The 18,833-nt window shown below is 44.2% G+C and overlaps 3 protein-coding genes across 3 annotated transcripts; all 3 read left to right on the top strand.

The window, feature by feature from the left end:
- The first annotated feature begins 408 nt into the window (after positions 1–408).
- On the top strand, positions 409–4,272 carry clk2b (CDC-like kinase 2b). Its single transcript, XM_071538546.1, has 11 exons — positions 409–489; positions 1,394–1,484; positions 1,579–1,645; positions 1,771–1,887; positions 2,063–2,229; positions 2,776–2,870; positions 3,249–3,378; positions 3,474–3,556; positions 3,679–3,758; positions 3,882–3,972; positions 4,090–4,272. Exons 1-11 carry the CDS (start codon positions 424–426, stop codon positions 4,270–4,272), a joined length of 1,170 nt encoding a protein of 389 aa, XP_071394647.1. The 5' UTR covers positions 409–423.
- A 6,083-nt stretch (positions 4,273–10,355) lies between these two features.
- LOC139660413 (complexin-3-like) lies at positions 10,356–11,580 on the top strand. The gene is made up of 3 exons (XM_071538554.1): positions 10,356–10,618; positions 10,947–11,030; positions 11,356–11,580. Exons 1-3 carry the CDS (start codon positions 10,385–10,387, stop codon positions 11,578–11,580), a joined length of 543 nt encoding a protein of 180 aa, XP_071394655.1. The 5' UTR covers positions 10,356–10,384.
- A 1,590-nt stretch (positions 11,581–13,170) lies between these two features.
- cyp11c1 (cytochrome P450, family 11, subfamily C, polypeptide 1) lies at positions 13,171–18,681 on the top strand. Its single transcript, XM_071538553.1, has 9 exons — positions 13,171–13,508; positions 13,742–13,897; positions 14,439–14,653; positions 16,388–16,591; positions 16,751–16,932; positions 17,065–17,231; positions 17,729–17,807; positions 17,984–18,232; positions 18,571–18,681. Exons 1-9 carry the CDS (start codon positions 13,171–13,173, stop codon positions 18,679–18,681), a joined length of 1,701 nt encoding a protein of 566 aa, XP_071394654.1.
- Positions 18,682–18,833: the final 152 nt, after the last annotated feature.

The raw sequence follows: 18,833 nt of genomic DNA, 5'->3' as shown, positions 1-18,833 counted from the left end.
TACTTCATCTGTCCTGTGCTCTTTCTTTCTTCCTTTCTGTCTGTCTGTCTGTTTTTTTCCCTCTCTCTCATGTTTTATGGTTGGACTGTATTGTTTGATATTACTTGTTGTGTCTCTCCTTCGCTTTTGGTTTCTGCTGACTACCTCCCCGGCTATTTTTTGCTGTGTCACAAGTCTGTGTCCTCGCTTGTTTTTCTGTGTCACTGCTCTAAATTGTATCGTCCCTTCCTCTGTCCTCTCTCCTCACCTCCCAGTTCCCCTCTCTTCTACTTCTACTCCGCCTCTCATCCTCTTCTTCCTCTGCTTCTCCTTCTCCATCCTCTCTCACTAACCTTGCTGCACCCTCTCTCCATCATCTTCTCTTTCTGTCCTCAAACACACACACACTCTTGCCTTCTCTGTCTGGCTCTGCAATTCTGCGTAATGGGAAAGACAGAGCTGTATTCTCTGTATAAGGGTTTTCTGGACTGTATTTGCCTCTGCCTGTCTGTGAGTATCTCCATCTGTGTGTGTGTGTTTGTGTTCTCTTATCTATTCTTGTTTATTTCTATCTTCTAATACTTCATTCTGTCCTCCCATTTACTGTTTGCCTTTTGACCTGAAAACATCAATGTGGAACTTTGTAGTTCTGCTTATTGGTTGCATGATTTAATTTCATATTTATTTTAAAGATCCTCTACATAAAGTTTCTTCTAACAACAAATCACACTCCAGACTGTGTTTGTGCATGTGTGTTTATAAGTATATGTTTGTGTGTAAGTACTTGCTGGAGCCTGTGCCTCGGTGCACGGTCTATTTTGCAGCCCTACTTTGTGTACCCCAGATATACTGTATCCTCGGTAAGCCCCTGTCCTGCAGTAAACGTCTCCTCAGCACATGCTGGGCTTCTGATATTAATAACAGTCTCAGAATGTGGATGGAAATAGAGCCTCAGCTCCTCCACAGAGGCCAAGAAGTCATTTGGCGTTTCTTATTAACCGTCTTTAGAACAGGCTCAGGGCATTAGGATCAACCTCATTAAATGAGCTCATGCTCTTTAGAGAATGTTTATCATGGCCAACGTGGCGGGGTTGAGTCTGGAGTTTTAAGTAATAATACATGAAAGAGAGAGCTCTTCCATGGGATAACAGCACTGTTCTGTCAGTGTGTGTATGTGTCTGCATGTGCGTTTATATGTGTGTATGTATGAATGCATCGATCAGAGCTAGGGGTCAGTCCAGCTGACGACCTTTGCCCTGTAAAGGTCGTGAGGTCAGATGTCACTCAGCATCAGGCATTCTCCACCTCAGTCTTTGATTGGACAGTGAAGAAAGGGACAGTCAGGTTGATCCACCACCTGGTTTTTCCCTTTTTTGCTTCACCTGTCACACTTTCGATTGATTTCTGACTCCAGCGGAGCAGCAGTGAGGCTCCAGGCAAGAACAGGAGGGACACTGAGAACGGCCACCTGATCTACAAAAGGGGAGACATCCTCCAAGACAGATGTAGGTCTCAGTTCAGGTGTAAGTCTTTGCACCCATCATAACAATGCTGCTACTTCACTCTGTTATTTCTCTTTCACCTCTGTCTATCTTGTAGATGAGATAGTCAACACTTTAGGTGAGGGAACTTTTGGGAAGGTGGTACAATGTTTGGACCATGGCAGGTAAATAGCTTCATCTAACAATGGAATTTGGACCAATATACAACATGTATAGTCTGGAATCACTTATTACTGATCAAAAAAAACAATTCAGTATAGCCTCTACTACCTAATAATTAAACACACAGAGGTGGGGCACGCACAGCTCTCAAGATCATTAAGAACCTGGAGAAATACAGAGAGGCAGCCAAACTGGAAATCAATGTACTGGAGAAGATCAGTGAGAAAGACCCACTCAACAAACAGTGAGTACTGTGTGTGATTTAGAGTTAAGCCTCTTGAGCAGTTTTAGTCATCCTTGTGATGATGTTTCTCTCCTTCCGTCTTGTGCATCTCATCACTTTATTTTCCCCACTCTTTCCCTCTCTACCTTGCCAAGCTAAGTACCAATCCTCTCTCTCTGTTTCTTCTCCCTGTCAGTCTGTGTGTGCAGATGCTGGGCTGGTTCAACTACTACGGCCATGTGTGCATCTCTTTTGAGCTGCTGTCCCTCAGCACCTTTGACTTCTTGAAAGCAAACAGCTTCCTTCCCTACCCAATTAACCAGATCCGACACATGGCCTACCAGATCTGCCATGCTGTCAGCTGTAAGTCCAGTAGCATCACACTAACTATACCACTTACTTTTTTGCTTATATACTTATGGATCAGTGATGATTATTCAATACGATGATGAGATTATTCAATACGGTTCCATTGATGTAGCAGCAACCAGGTCAGTTAGTTTTTAGTGGATGGCTGTAGCCTAAAGGTTAGAGAAGCTGACTTTTGACCAGAAGGTTGCCCATTTGAATCCCCATAAACAATCTGTGTAAAGAAAGTGAATGAGAAACACTCTTGAGCGAGGCACTTAACCCAGTGGCCAACTGGCTCTGGTTGTACATGTGAATGTGTGTAACTGGCCAGTTACAGGCCAGTGCAGTCCAAAAGTTTTATTTATAACTGCAGCTTTACTGATGGTTGCATTTCTGCACAACTTTCTTTTAATGTTCCTTCACAAATCTTCCAGTATGTCTAATTGTTTGACAAATGATTAAGTTGTCCAGAGGAGGGCGTTGGCTTACTCTTGTTAAATCTCTGTCTGCCATGCTCACTGTCTCTCTCCTCTCCCCCTCCCTCTGTCTCCACTGCAGTTCTCCATGACAACAAGCTGACTCACACAGACCTGAAGCCAGAGAATATCCTCTTTGTCAACTCTGACTACACCCTCACATACAACGCTGAGAAGGTTAGGATGAATGGCAGGCAAAAGGAGAGACGGTCATGAGGGGTGGGACCCTCGAGGGTGAAGCAAATCAGTGAGGATGTTCAATGAGCAGGGATTAATGCAGAATGAAGAGGGAGATTGCTTTACGGTCGTCCATTTGCATGCAAATTTGTCTTTCTGCATAACCTCTGAGCCTCCCACATGCATCCCCTTTATAGGCACACATGCATGCATATTCATCCACATAGAGGAAGACTGAGGGTTGTGTTTGTTGTCCTCAACGTGGAAATGATTGAGGTCTTTGAGGAGATATTGTTCAAAATCACCTTTATTTGACAAGAAGAGACTTCTGTCATTTTTAAACCGTTGTCTGTCACTGCTCCGTCTTTCCTCCTTTAGAAGCGTGATGAGAAGAGAGTAAAGGACACCGCAGTGCGACTTGTTGACTTTGGCAGCGCCACCTTTGACCACGAACACCACTCTGCCATCATCTCTACACGTCACTACCGCGCCCCAGAGGTCATACTGGGTAAGCGATGTTGATTTAGACCGGAGGCTGAACAGGGACTGTCAATCCTGTCTGCTTAGTTTTGAAGTGTTGGTCCCTTTCCCTCTCTCTCGTAGAGTTGGGTTGGAGTCAGCCTTGTGATGTCTGGAGTATTGGCTGCATCCTGTTTGAATACTATGAAGGCTTCACGCTGTATCAGGTTGAATGCAAGTTTATACTAGTTTAATTTCAGCATGTTGAAAGTAGGAATGTCCATGGTCTTATGTGATGAACATCTTGGTCTCACCTTGTGTAAAGTTTACTGTATCTGTGTTGGTTTAGACTCATGACAATAAGGAGCATCTTGCCATGATGGAGAGAATACAAGGACCAATCCCCCAGAGAATGATCCACAGGAGCAGGTAACACTAGCGTGAACACACATTCTTACACACACACCCGCACACACACACACACACACACACACACACACACAAGCATACTTTAACAGACAAGACCATCACTCTATCTGCTTTTGTTCCCAGGAAACAAAGGTATTTCTGCCGTGGGCGTCTAGACTGGAATGAGAGCTCCAAGGCCGGACGCTACGTTAACACCAAGTGCAAACCATTAAGGGTGAGATAAGACAAGTGCAAACCTTTAAAGGGTGAGCTACGTTCACTCCCTGCTCCACAGTGTATTACTTCTCTGAGGTAATCAATATGTTTTATCTTTTGATCCCTGGTTCTTCAGAGATACTTGTCATCGAAGACAACAGAACACCATCAGTTCTTTGATCTGCTGGAGAGGATGCTGGAGTACGAGCCGGCGAAACGCATCTCTCTCTCCTCTGCTCTGCGTCATCCCTTCTTCCTGCCCCTCCATCGTCCGGGAGGGAGTCGAGTCTGGAGGAACAGCTGTGACAGCAGCAGATGACCCCGAATAACCACTTGACCCTTGAAGCCTGACCCCCACATGCCAATAGATGTTGGTTCCATTACAAAATGCTATATATACATTTTGAAAAAAAAAAATCCTTACCTGAAGTCCATCATTCAGTATCTCTAAAATTTAGAGGAACCATTCTAAAATGTAGCATAAGTTTTATGCTGTCAATCACTTTGTAAGAATAGGTGTCACTTTTTCTTTTTAAATGGTCTTGTTTTGAAATGATCTCCTTTCAGGTATGACTGCTAGAGACAAACAGTTATATCCGTCTACCTCCTCTCTGTCTATCTCTCCATCCCTCTCTGTATCTCTCTGGTTACACTGAGCACAGTACAGGTGTAAGTACAGTTTGTATGTTTAAAGCAGCAGTGTATGATGTCACTGATTGACAGGCTCTCCAGCCAATCTGAGCTGATCTGCAATGACACACAGACAGGAAAATTAATTCTGGCCAGTATCAGAGTCACCGTAAAATAGGATAACAATCTCATAAACACCAATTCTTACCCACATAAATGCCACAAAAAAGAGAAAAAAAAAGAAATTATCGTAGCCTATCTTTTTGTAATTTTTATCTGCTTTTTGTAATGATGTTTTGTATGGAATTAGTTCATTAGCCATTTAATAAATTGAGCTCCTCTGCTCTTGTGTTTTGATTTTAGACTCTAGCCCAGTGAATGGTCCGTCCACGCACGTCACACACTCCTCACATAGCTGCCATTGACTTCCAGCCCTCCCTTGGCATGGAGGCAGTCTGATCTTGATGGAGTGCAGCTTAGCAGGGAGCATGGTCACAAGGCTGAGAGAGTGTGTGCGCTCGCCAGTTCCCTTCTTCAGCCTTGGCAGAGCTGAGAGACTTAGTGTCAGTGTGTGGGTGTCTGACTGAATGAGACCTTACTTCCTGAATGTGTGTGTGTGTGTGTGTGTGTGTGTGCGTGTGCGTGCGTGTGCGTGTGTGTGTGTGGTTGTGTATACATGCACCTGTATTTGTGAGTTTGAATGCATTTGTGTATAAGCCTGTGTGTGCATAAGCGTGTGTGTGTGTGTGTGTGTGTGTGTGTGCATTTGTGGGTGGATGTGTAAACATACATCTCTATGTGTGAGTGTGCACGCATGTGTGTATGTAAGTGTGTGAGTGTATGTGCAGGGTGTGTGTGTGTGTGTGTGTGTGCCTCTTACTTGGCATTGCTAAACATAATCCCACTCTTAAAAGGCAATTTTAGGTTGCTGGTGTGCATGAATGAAGCTAAAATTACAACAAAGAGAGACCACAGATTTATATGTGAGAATGAAGACACTTGTTGAAGGAAAGTAAGTGCATGTCTCTCTCTCTCTGTATGTGCTCAGACTACAGTCCATTTACTGGATGCTTCCCTATACTTACTGTTGAAGTCCATTCCATACTGAATATTACTAACTCCAGTGTCTATACAGCATTAAACTGGATTCAAAGACAGCCAAAATTTCAGATTTAGACTTTTATATGAGACAGACTCAAAATTCACTTTAGGTTACATGCACAAGGATTTTCAAGTTATGTTCACAAATATAAACATTTAGTAAGTTGAACATGTTGCTAGAGTGGGCTGTCAGCACCAGTTATTGCAGCATATTACACATTAATATTACTCAAAAGGTGTGATTTGGCATGACATTCTTGTAATGCTAAAACTCACTGGATTGAGCAGAAGTCAGGTGAATTTAAACAGACTATTCATGAGGATACTGAATGCAAAGAAACACTTTTAGTCCAATTAATTTGAAATCAACACAATTGCTTGGCATACAACCATTTGTTTTCTTACTGTGTTGCTTAGCTGAAGTAAGAATTTTAACACATCAAGTTTCACATCATCATGAAAAAAAGCATCTTATGAATAATTAGCTGATTTGACATTTGAATCACCAATACCAGTGTGTGTAATATCATTTTGATTTTTTGGGGGAATTTTGATGACATATGCTCATGTTGTCTTCTGATATTTACGATGTCCAAAAACAACAATCCATGTTTCTATGATACATAGATTAGGTCTAGAAGGCCTAAGTTAGACTGAAACATTTTCACTTTTGCACTTTATACAATCATATTTGAATACAATAATATTTGAAGAAGAATATTATTTTGTGAAGAATTTTGATTTGTTGGAGTCCAGGTCGTATTGATCCTGTAAGCCTATTGATTTTTTTGTACCAACGCGCCCACAGCAAGGACAAACAAAACAAAGGCTCAGTGACTCACATTTGATAACTTGAATATCTCTATGTTACAAATCTTTTTCTGTCTCATATTGTCTTTCTATGTGACTTAATAAGTCTTCATATTTGTGTTGAGACACAAGTTTTAAATATGGAAATTATTCAAAGTTGTTCACATAACACAAACATGAATCCCCTGATGGTCACATTAACTTTATTTACTGCAATAATAACTTCTACAATTTTTATGTATTTAGGTCATATCATGATAATGTACCGTATGATGAGAGGTTTATTTATTTAGTATTTTTAGTGTTTAGCATTAAGTAGCAGTTGCACAAAAGGAACAAGTAGAGGTGGGAAGACAAACACAAAACAGTAAAACTTTCAATGATGCACAAGTAAGGAAAGAAAAACTCAAACCATCACCTCACCAAGTTGCCAAAACGAAACAGGTCAAATAGTGACAGAAGTAGGAACTCATGCTTTTTGATAAATCTGTATGTGTGGAGTTTACCTCTGAACGTTGGCTTGCATGCCTAGTCTCTGGATTGCATGCATTCATGGCACACACATCCACCTGTATATAGCTGTGTGTGTGTGTGTGTGTGTTTGTGTGTGTAATACTCACACGGGAAGCACGTGTGTGTGATCACATGTACTCGGATGTTGTGTCAAAGACCCCAGGAGCGGGAGGTCGAGTCAAGCTGAGTCATGGTAATTTACTTAAACACTCTAACATTAGATTGTCTTTTTATTCTGAAAGCCTCTGCAGGCGGCGACCCCAGACCGTCTCTGACCCTTTGAATTTGTCTGTCAGACTGTGAGTGTGTATGCTGTAAAGTGACATGTATGTAATATGCAGCTTGCCTTTGTATGTGCTTATCGATGAAGTCACTCCTAGAGTTTGCGTGTGTGTGTGTGTGTGTGTGTGTGTGTGTGTTAATGTATGGGTGTCAATGGCTGTCCTTCACGTGTTGGACTGATCCACCTGGGAATCCTTTAAGTGGCTCTCCAGTGGGCCTGCATGGGAGCACTGGCTCGCATACACACTCACACTCACACACACACACACACACACACACACACACACACACACACACACACATACAAACACATACATGTTTTCTAATATAGAATAGATTAACCAGCTTTGCATGTACGGAATGAATATGAATATATCAGATAGGACTGTGCTGCTTATGTCAGTAATTTGCTCTACCTCTGTTTTTCCCATTCTCCCATCTCCATGGCAGCTCCGGAGAAGTCGCACTACTGACACAGGACCAATTTAACCTCCTTCCCTTCAGTTAGAAAGGTCTGCATTTGGTATGGTAAACTGATCCCAGCTCTGTGGCTGAGCATGTGCCAGAGGGGGTGTGGCTTCTCTTGGTGATCTCGTTAAGGCATTAATGTGTCCTCATCTGTCAGAAATCAAGGCCCTTGGGCAGCGGAGGGGAAGGAATAGGAGGACTACAGGGGACTGGGAGTTAAATGGGATTGTTAAAGTGTTGAGAAGGCAGACCTTGTGTGTTTATGTGCTGCCAATGCCAAATAGGGCATTAGAGTAGGCCATAGTGTATCAGAGCACAACACTCACCATGGGGAGTCATGTTTGCCCACTCTGTCAGACAAACAGTTAGTTGTTTAAACGTGGCAAATGTACCAAGAGAAATCAATGCTGGAAGAAATTATCAGAGGAGGCGAGTTTTACTTCTGTGGTTGGAATGCAGTAATAATCATATTTTTGTCAGTTTATCCAAATAATGACTCACGCCTATTACAAACTGTAGATACTCATTGCAAAACACATTTAATCTGTCTTTGCATGTAAGGGTGGTTATGTTTGTGAGTGTGTGTGTGTGACTAAATAACGTGTGAGCTGTCTGTCTCCTCGGCTGCTGGACACACACAGTTGGTGAAGGAGACTTGCTGTGTCACGCCAGCTCCTATTTCTGCCCATCTCACGCTCAGCCTCGACATGAACCAAGTCAGACAGGCAGAGCTCAGCCCTTCCCTGCCAGCCACTGCTCTCACTCCCTCCCTCCCTCCCTCCCTCGTCATCTCCATCCCTCCCTTCCTCACCACCACTCCTCTCTCTTTCAGTCTATCTGTCCTCGAGTCCCGGAGATGACCAGTGGATCCCTGATCATTCACATGGGACACACAGTTCAGGCTGGAGGCAACAAATCAGCACAACCTGAATAGATGTAATGGACACTTCTCAATTTGGCAGTGGTTTCTTTGCTGTATGTCAGAGATAGCTTGCGCTACCTCTTTTACCAAGGCCTCAGTATTGACTAATGTGTTTTTTTTGGGTGTGACCTCAAAGAGTCAGTCTGTCTCTTTCTCTTTGACAATATATTCAGCTTCATTTCTCGGTCTGGTTGTCAACGCTTTCCTCTTATCTTGCCTGCGACACAGACACTGCTGTCTCAGGACAGACTCTCTCCCATCCAGCTGTCTCTTTGTCTCGTTGCCTCTCTCCACACGTCAGTCTGTTCTCATCTCTCCATCTCTCAATATCCAGCGAACCCAAAGCCCCGGCTCTCTGTCTGGTTAGCTGCCCTCCGTTTTGTCCTGTTCCCAAGAAATGACTCATGGCAAGTTTCTAGTGGCCCAGTCGGCTGAGATGTGCACCATGTACCTGCAAAGTCCCCGGTTTGAATCCGTTCTGGGACCTTTGTCACATGTCCCCCCATCCCCCTCTCTCTCCCATCTGTCCTGTCTCTCTCTACTGCTGATTTGTAAATAAAAGCATAAATGGCAAAAAAATAAAAAAATAAAAAAAGGAATCTGAAAAAAGTAAAGTCAAGATCTATACCAAACAAAATGATTACCTTAGCAAAGATAACGCAGCATATATTTGCAGTGCACATATAGGGGAAATTGTGACTATGTAATCAAATGCAATCACACACTTGGTGCAACACAAGTGACAATGTTGTCACACAATCAGACCTGTGTGTTTTGTCACTCAACATGACGTCAGCTAGTGTCTCTTCAGTCTTCCTCACAGACACGTGAGTCATCAGGTGCATTTTCTGCTGCAGCTAACGAGATTCCCCCTCATTAAGTCCTTTAAGACGTAATCTGTATGGGGAAGGTGGAGATAGGGGGGGAAGGAGAAGAAGCGAGGGTTGAAACCTTGAGTAAATCCTCAGAACGGAGAGCGGTCATTTGCTCCTGAGAGGGCAACTCAGCACACAGCACAGGGCGGCGGTCTCCGGGAGAGTTCTCTCTTATTTCTTCTTGCTTTCTCTGGTTTATTTCACAGCTTTGCGGAGCTTGGTTGTCAGATATCGGTGGAGGCCATCTGGCTGGAGCTTAATAAGGATTTCTTGCTGTGAGCCTTAGGCCTCCTGTGGCCACCTGGGTAAGAAAACAGGGGACTGGACGGCTGTAGGTCTGTGTGAACGCTCCTCACTTAGGTCTGGATTACTGTCTGGATAAGCAGCAGTGACGAATAGCCTGAATAAATAACCTGTCTGATTTGTTTGAGTGTCACCTTCACTATCTGTCCTTGTGCCGTTTCTGTCCTGTCTCTGTCTCTGTCTCACTCTCTCAGTCTGTACTTCCCTTTTCTCTGCGGGTATCAATCTAGATGACAAACATTTCATTTATGTATGTAACCTTTGTATGCAGGTGTGAGAGTGTGTTTACAGAGTCTGTGTCTTATAAGCCTTGTCTGACTGTCTGTCCTTGTCCTTGGCAGGTCTCAACCTCTGAGTTATCGCCGCCGCGTTATCCTGGCTTCACTTGAGACACTTGAGTGCGTGTCCTGCAGCCTCATCACAGTAACAGAACATGAGTGAAGGAGAATACCATTATATATTCACCCAGCATCTGGCAACTAAGTAGGGGCACGCAAAATCCCATTCTGACAGAGCCCCGGTGCATCATGAACTCTGCGGTGAAGAAGTCGCTGAGGAGGCCCATCAGGAAGCTGACCAGCTGTGTGTCGGGGGTGAAGGAGAAGGAGGTGTTGGCCAGGCGCAGGAACAAGAGGAGCAGAGGTGGAAGAGGCAGAGGAGGATGCAACAGGTTGGCCAAGAGCCCTCCCATCCGAACTCCACACGCCAAAGACCCGTCAGTCGTCTGCTCCTACCAGGCCGACCTGGAGAAGGAGAGGCAAGTGGACACAGTCTGAACCCACACAGCCACCACTACATTAGCTTGTGGGATAGAGGCATACAACCCACTTGAGATGGTTGGATGCTGAATGGAATAAAGATGGATGTATCGTCCTTAGCAGAATACCTTTTCCCATGTTGATAGAGTCACTGTGAGTGCCTGCTTCAGCTTGCTTTCATTATACCAGGCAACTAAAGTGAACCAACTTAATTCAAGTCTCCTATGCTGTGAGATGGATATCAGTTTAGCTGAATTCAGTCTGACCGCTCATGTGTGTCTGCGATAAGTCTGGTGAAATTGTGTTTATTTTGCTGTGTGTTCACAGAAAGCTGCGGGAAGCAATGAATGCTCAGAAGAATGCAGAGAGAGCAGCTATGAGAGCTCACTTCAGGAGAAAATATCAACTGTCCAAGGTCTGTGTGAGCGTGGGTGAGAGAGAGAGAAGAGGCAGATACTGACTATATTTTCCCTTAACTTTCAAAAACAAAATAACAAGGTCTGATTTTTAGGATCTGCACAGGCTGTCACTTTACAGGTCTATTTCTCCTCAGTGTACATTGGTTTATGTGTGTGGATGAGTAATGTATGTTAGATAAATGTCAAGTATTGGAATATAGTTCAGAGGGAACACATGCTAAAATTGAGACTCAGTATGTTTTTTTTTTTTGGCAAATTGTTCCATGTCAAATGTTCAACCTTTCATCCCTCTTCTTCTTCCCATCTCTCCTCCATAATTAGAACCCCGAGGACAGCAACCACCTGAGGTCTGTCGGGGGGAAAGTGTCGCTCCCCCATGAGCTGGCTAAAATGATTCATCCCGAAACCAAGAGCAAGGACGATGGGTACAACCTGTTGAGGGCATTCCAAGGCCTCAGCTTCAACGCGGGGATGATCACAGGGAGCAAACACAGCAAGACACCCACCCTGACGCCAGCAACTGGGGACCCTTGTAAAGTCATGTGACCAGTATGTGATCACAAGGACATACAGAGTCATCAGACAGAGCACCAAACTCCAAACTGTCAATCATCCCAGTTGTCACAATGAAATCATGTTCTTTGGGTTTTCTTTTCATATTTTTTTGTGTATTGGGTTATTACCTAAATACCTTTAGATTTATACAACAAATAGACACTATACTGTATGTGTTCTGTATGTGTTGCTTTACTAGACTGTTTGAAGTTAGTTAGCTTTATTGTCTTCCACTCAGATACTGAGCTGTGTAGAAATTGATATTGTAGTAACTGCCAGATAATGTAATAAGTTGTTAAAATGTAATAAAATGACCATTTAAATAGGTTGAAAATGTGATTCCCAGATAATTCCCAGATAATGTAATAACATCACATTGTTACATTAATCTGTGATTATTCTTTCACAAGGGATGTAAGATTTTTTTTAAACTTATGATGTAATAATGATTTGACTGATAATGTAATAACTCAAGTTAGTACATTCTTATTCTTATGAGTTATTACTTTATTAGTCAATATTATTATTACATCAGTTAAAAATATATTATACCCCTTATGATGTAATATAATTACAGGGGCAGTTCTAAGTGCCTGTTAATGTAATGATGTGATGTAATTACATTATTTAGGAATTTAGATGGCCATTTTTTATTACATTATCTGGCAGTTATCACATATCAGTTGCTACAAACTGAACAGAAGACATTATGTCATAAGACGCTGTTGTTATATTGTACTAAAATCTACTGTAGCTAGTTTCTAGCTGCAGGGCGTCTCAGCTCTCTAAAGCTATAGGTCCAGTTTGGTGATCTATACACAAGCAAGGAACCTCAGGGCAACACAGATCCACCAAGTACAAGGAAATGTTTGATGAAATATACTTTTTATGTACTTATGATTAACTGATTAACTGAACAATTTGTTTGCTGTTCTGTTGTTGTGTTGTTCTTTGTAATTAACCTCTGACCTGTCTTGCGTAATGTGTATGAGCCAAATGTTATGTTGTTTTGCTGTGATAACTGGGGAACTTTGCTGGCATTGACCTGATACTGGAGTGTAAATATTTGAAATGTAGTCGAGTGTAAATAGTCTCACACTGACCAAGAGTTTTTATACAATGAAACAGACACAACCAAAGCACCTTGGACGGTTCTCTACAAACATTTTGGTAACCAACCAACAGACATTCTGAGCCTTTTTATTTTTTGTTGATAAGATTTGACCAAACTTGTAATAAAGTCTTGTTTGGCTAGCTGGACTTACTATCAAAATATGTACAGCCATTTATGTGTGTGTATGAGTGTGTGTTCTGGATCAGCCTGACATTTGGGCTATGTTGTGTTTCTCTTGAACTCTGACCTTCAGATCCGTAAATCATCACCTTTATCTGTACATCAGAGTGATGGAGGACAGTCAGGGTTAGCGGGGGTGAGACAGAGGGAGGGTGGTAACCGGTCCTGCAGAGAAGGGGATTGAGGGGTGTCGCAGAGGGAGGGAGGTAACCGGTCCTGCAGAGAAGGGGATTGAGGGGTGTCGCAGCTCTGGATGAGACCGGAGACTCCATCCCATTGGTCAGACCATGTGGACCATGTCTGTCCGGCTGGCTGCGTGTATCGGTGAGCAGGGGATGTGTGGGTCCAGCAATCTGCTTTTTAGTGTAGCAGCACGAAGGCCTCTGTGTATGTCGGCAACAGGGACGGTGGTAGGAGGAAAGGTGGAGGAGAGAAAAGGAGCAGCCAAAGACAGTACAGGAGTTAAAAAGAGGGCTGCGGACGGACGGGTTCGGAGCTTTGAGGAGATCCCTCACACAGGGAGGAGCGGCTGGGTCAACCTGGTGAAGTTCTGGAGAGAAGATCGGTTCCGGCTGCTCCATAAGCACATGGAGAGGACCTTCAACACCCTCGGCCCAATCTACAGGTAGCTGGGAGAGACAGTGTGGATGATACTAGGACAGAATCACAAGCCTATATGTTTTTTAAAAAGGTTTGAGAGAAATAAGGCTGCATCTTGGGATTAGTTGGGCACCCTAACTGCAGCACAGGCACCAGAATACAGAGAATTATGTGCAACATGGAGGTTTTATAATATGCATCTGTGGCAGCAGTGTGTATTGGCTATACAGTACAGTCTTTCTGCCTCTGTGTATGAAGGGAGCGCCTGGGCACCCAGAGCAGTGTGAACATCATGTTGCCGTCCGACATCAGCGAGCTGTTCCGCTCGGAGGGCCTGCACCCTCGACGCATGACCCTGCAGCCCTGGGCCACACACCGCGAGACACGGCAGCACAGCAAGGGAGTCTTCCTCAAGTCAGTCCCATTATCTGCTTGTGTGGAGTTGGAATTGGAGTTTGAAAAAAAAAAAAAAAGTACAGGAATTTGATTGGAATTTCAGGAAAATTGAATTTAATTCAGTGAAATTTATGTTTTTTTGTGTTTTTTGATGCATAACATGTAATCGTATACATACATTATTGTTGAATGTATTTGATCTTTTATTGAATTCATAATGTTTGATTTATAATGTTTACCAAGTCAAGACAACCTCTATTAGAAGTGGAATTTCATGGAATTTCATGGAATTCAATTGTATTTCCTGTCATTCCAATTAAATTCCAATTCTGTTTCCTTAGAACTGGGTGCAATTCCAATCCCAACTCCAAATCCAGGACTTGAATTGGAAATTAACATGCATTAATTCAATTCATGAATGGCCCTGGCCCTGGTATGAGTGTGTGGCATCATCATCATCTCACTGAACTTTGGGGTTAATCTATGCCATAATGTCGTTCACTATGAGCAGAAGTGAAACGGGTCGATTTGGGACTGAGCATTTCTCTTCTCTCCACAGGAACGGGGAAGAGTGGCGAGCGGACCGTCTGCTGCTCAACAAGGAGGTGATGATGAGTGCGGCCGTAAAGCGCTTCCTTCCCCTCCTTGATGAGGTCGCGGGGGATTTCTGTCGAATGCTGCGGGCGAGAGTGGAGAGGGAGGGACGAGGGGCGGAGGGGACACGGAGTCTGACCATCGATCCTAGTCCGGACCTCTTCCGCTTCGCACTGGAAGGTCGGAGGTCATCCCCAACCATTTGAGATCTGTGATTTCTTTTGTGTGTGATTGTGCAGTTAGAGTATGCGTGAATTCCTTTTTTTTCCATGAGTTGACAGATAGAGAGACAAATAGAGTTGACAGTCTACTGTGTGTTTCAAAATTTTGTCTCTTCACAGGAAAACTGAGTGAAGACTACAGACTTATGAAAGGTGTCACCGACTGCTCAGCCACTACAGGAATGTCCCACCTCTTAACTGTCAGATCTCTTTTTCATCCAATAGTGATTGACCTTGAGCTGCTGCAGGGGGAAGAGTATGGATTAATGTCACTTCCCTCTCTTAATAGTCATCCATTCAGTCTCAGTGGGTTGAGTCATACATGCTGACGTCAGCTGTGACAACTTCTCACGTCAGAAGAATTGTGTGCTCAGTAGGAATAGCACCTCTTCAAAATGTTCAAAAAACCAATCTCTTACTCTTCTTTGATCCTTGCCCTCTCTCTCTCTCTCTCTCTCCCTCTCTCTCTCCTGTTATCGTGTCCCTTTGATTTTCAAATATTCACACCTCTTATATGCACCAAACCACATTTTAACCTGAGGCACATGCGTCGTTAACATAATATAGATGTAGGAGGTCAAGGAGTGTATTTATATATATATATATATATCTTTAAAAATAGATACATTAGCATAGCCTGAGATGATGTGGAAAGCTTCAGCATTCTTTCACCAGGTCTGCTCCTTTCATGTGCCTATCTGGAACGTGCAACATTCACAAGTGTGAATGTTTGTGTGACTCAGTGTGGGCCTGTGTGTGTCCGTATACTTGTATCCATCCATGTGTGTGTATAGAAGTGTGTGCGTGTGCGTGAGAAAAGGGGGGAGAGTTGATGACTTTGAGTCATGTCGGTGAATGTCTGCTCTTAATGGGCCACAGCACAAGAAGCCAGGTGCTAAGCCGGGGTAGGAATAGACCAGCAAGAAACTCTATCCCAGTCACTGATGTGTTGCTAATATAACACAAACATGTCTGATGGATGTCTGGTGGATCTGCTGTCTGTGGAGAGATGATTCCTCTGAGACATCCAATAGAATATACAGTCAGAAGTTAAAAGTCACTCGTTATATGGAGTTCTATTGAAAAACCTGTATATCCAAAAGGCCATGTTTTATTTAGGAACTAAGAAAAACAACCTTGCCTTTAGCTTGACCACCATGCATTTTTGAGTTTATGCAATGAGTTCTGAAAGGATTTCAATAACCCAAATGTCATAGAATATGTTCAACCCATACAGGCCCATGTAATCCTTCAAGTTAAAACATGAAAATTACCAAAATTGGAGTTATGAGTTTTTAGATACAATAGAACTGAATGCTCCAAAGACAGGTGTGTAGGAGAGGACTGAAAGTTGACAATTGTCATCTTCACTTGCAATAAAAAATAAAATACAATTAACCATCATCATCAGTTATGAGGTTTTGACATGACAACAACGATATACTGTTTAGACAAAAAATATCAACCTGAAGACCATTATTGAGTATCTGAAGACTGTAAAGACTTTACCATTTGGTCAAACAATGACTGCCCCTTAAAATAAAGTGTCATTTGCTTTATTTTTGCGGTATTTCTCATTTTGTAAGTGTAGATGTCACTTATTTCAACTGGTAACTCACCTTGAAACAAACTCTATCTCGTTCTCTCTCACCCCCCCCCACCCCACCCCCCCACCCTCCACCCCTTGCTGCAGCCAGTTGCCATGTGCTCTATGGGGAGCGTATTGGCCTCTTCTCCTCTTCTCCCTCCCAGGAGTCCCAGAAGTTCATCTGGGCGGTGGAGAGAATGCTGGCCACCACCCCTCCTCTCCTCTACCTGCCCCCTCGCCTACTGCTCCACATCGGCGCTCCCCTGTGGAACCAGCATGCCACTGCATGGGACCATATCTTTAGCCACGGTGAGACGTATTACCTGCACTTATTGGACTCAGAAGGTCCATCCAACACTCTTCGCTCTGTCTAACACTGTAACTGCTTTCCTCCTTTATTCTTCCTTCTCCTTCACTCCTCTCTCGTCGCAATTGACTCTCTCTGGTCCTGTCTTGTCCTTCTCCCAGCGGAGGCGAGGATCCAGAGGGGGTACCAGCACCTGTCGTCCTCCCAGGGTGGAGGGTCTAAGGCTGGGGCAGCAGAGGGCCGCTACACTGGGGTTCTGGGCCAACTGATGGAGAGAGGACAGCTGTCTTTGGATCTCATCAGAGCCAACATCACTGAGCTGATGGCTGGAGGGGTCGACACGGTGCGTGTGTGTGTGTGTGTGTGTGTGTGTGTGTGTGTGTCTGTGTGTGTTTGCGTTTGTCTTCTTTGGCATGCAAGTGTGTACTTTACTCTTACTAATTCTCTGTAACCTCTTATCCCATCCTCTCTCTAGACAGCGGTGCCCCTGCAGTTTGCCTTGTTTGAGCTGGGCCGTAACCCGGAGGTGCAGGAGCGGGTCAGGCAGCAAGTGAGGGCGTCCTGGGCCCAGGCTGGAGGAGACCTGCAGAAAGCCCTGCAGGGGGCGCCGCTACTGAAAGGCACAGTCAAGGAGACCCTCAGGTACACAGAACATCAGCTGCACTGTGGAACATGGCCTAATCTGAGGTGATAGATAAAGTCACAGAAAACAGTACTTGAATCATACTCATCATCAGGACAGCAGGGTGGTGTACTGACAAGGGAGACCATGTCACTCTTTTCCATGAGAAAAGAGAAAGAGAAAGCAAGAGAAAGGACAGATTTCTCCCTCTGGGGATCAATTGAGTATCATGAAAAAAATTATATACTAAGGTAGGGAACAGCTGTCTGAAAGCGTGGCTCCATGTTGACCTGAGTGTTTTCATCTTAACAACAACGCCCCCTGAATACCTGAAATGGGAATTGATTACTAGTAATCTTGGGTTTGTGTTGAGCTTTGAATGAGACGCAATAAATCAATGGCAAAAGCTAGACTATATAAATGTGGGCTTGTATGTGTGTGTGTGTGTGTGTGTGTGTGTGTGTGTGTGTGTGTGTGTTGGTGGCTGTGTGTGTGTGTTTTTTTTTGTGTATCAAAGGTTATACCCAGTGGGAATCACAGTGCAGCGGTATCCAGTCAGAGACATTGTTCTCCAGAACTACCACATACCTGCTGGGGTGAGTGATCTGCCTGCAAAGGTGGCACACACACACACACACATACACACACATACTCTTTCTGCAAACTCCGACATACACACAAAAGCATTCAGGAGTGGATTCAGTGTGGCTGGCTGCGTTTCACGATATTCACCTCCACCCGCTGTTCTGTTCACCTCCCTTCTCTAATCCAGACCATGGTCCAGGCATGTCTGTACCCCCTGGGGAGGAGTGGGGAGGTGTTTGAGGAACCACAGCGCTTTGACCCCAGCCGGTGGGGTAGTAGCAGAAAGGAGGCCGAAAGAGGAGGAGGAGGAGGAGGCGGAGGAGGAAGAGGAGGAGGAGAGGGCACAGCGTTCCGCTCCCTGGCATTCGGGTTCGGGGCGAGGCAGTGTGTCGGCAGGAGGATTGCTGAGAACGAGATGCAGCTCCTTCTCATGCATGTGAGTGATATAGGACACAGAGAGAAGAGGAGAAAACATTTGAGGAGGGCAGAGATGGGGATTGGGGGGGTTGGAGATAGAGGAGGTGATGCTGATAGAAGGAGGGGAGTTAGAAGAAAGTCTGTCAGAGGGCTGGAGTTGAAAAGAGTTAGATTTAAAAGGAAGGAAAGAGGGGAGGAATGCAAGGACGAGCACGATCAGTGTCTGCTAAGTAACATGACGGTGGTCCCTCTTAACATTTGCTTTACTCCTTGCATCTCCCTCTTTCTCCACGGCTCTATCTCCCCCTCCCTCCCTCTGCCTCCCTTCATCCTCTCCTCTCCTCCCTCTCTGTCTAGATCCTGCTGACTTTCCGTCTCAGCGTGTCGTCTTCAGAGGATATCAGCACCACATACACCCTTATCCTCCAGCCTGAGACTCCGCCACGCATCACTTTCAGCACGCTCTGACACACACACACACACACACACACACACACAAGCAAGTTATGTCTAAGCCTAATAGACGTGTTAAAACACACCATCTACATTGAGTCAGTCAATTAACACATCAACCAGATTTATCAATGACTCTCAGTGTCAACCTCTGAACAGCGTCACAC

The sequence above is a fragment of the Centroberyx affinis genome, unplaced genomic scaffold (genome assembly GCF_046629955.1).
Source record: "Centroberyx affinis isolate AG114_WGS23_722 - 3 ecotype Tasmania unplaced genomic scaffold, CSIRO-AGI_Caff_v1 ptg003286l_1, whole genome shotgun sequence".
Taxonomy (NCBI): Eukaryota; Metazoa; Chordata; class Actinopteri; order Beryciformes; family Berycidae; genus Centroberyx; species Centroberyx affinis.
This window is presented reverse-complemented; position numbering and strand designations above follow the sequence as displayed.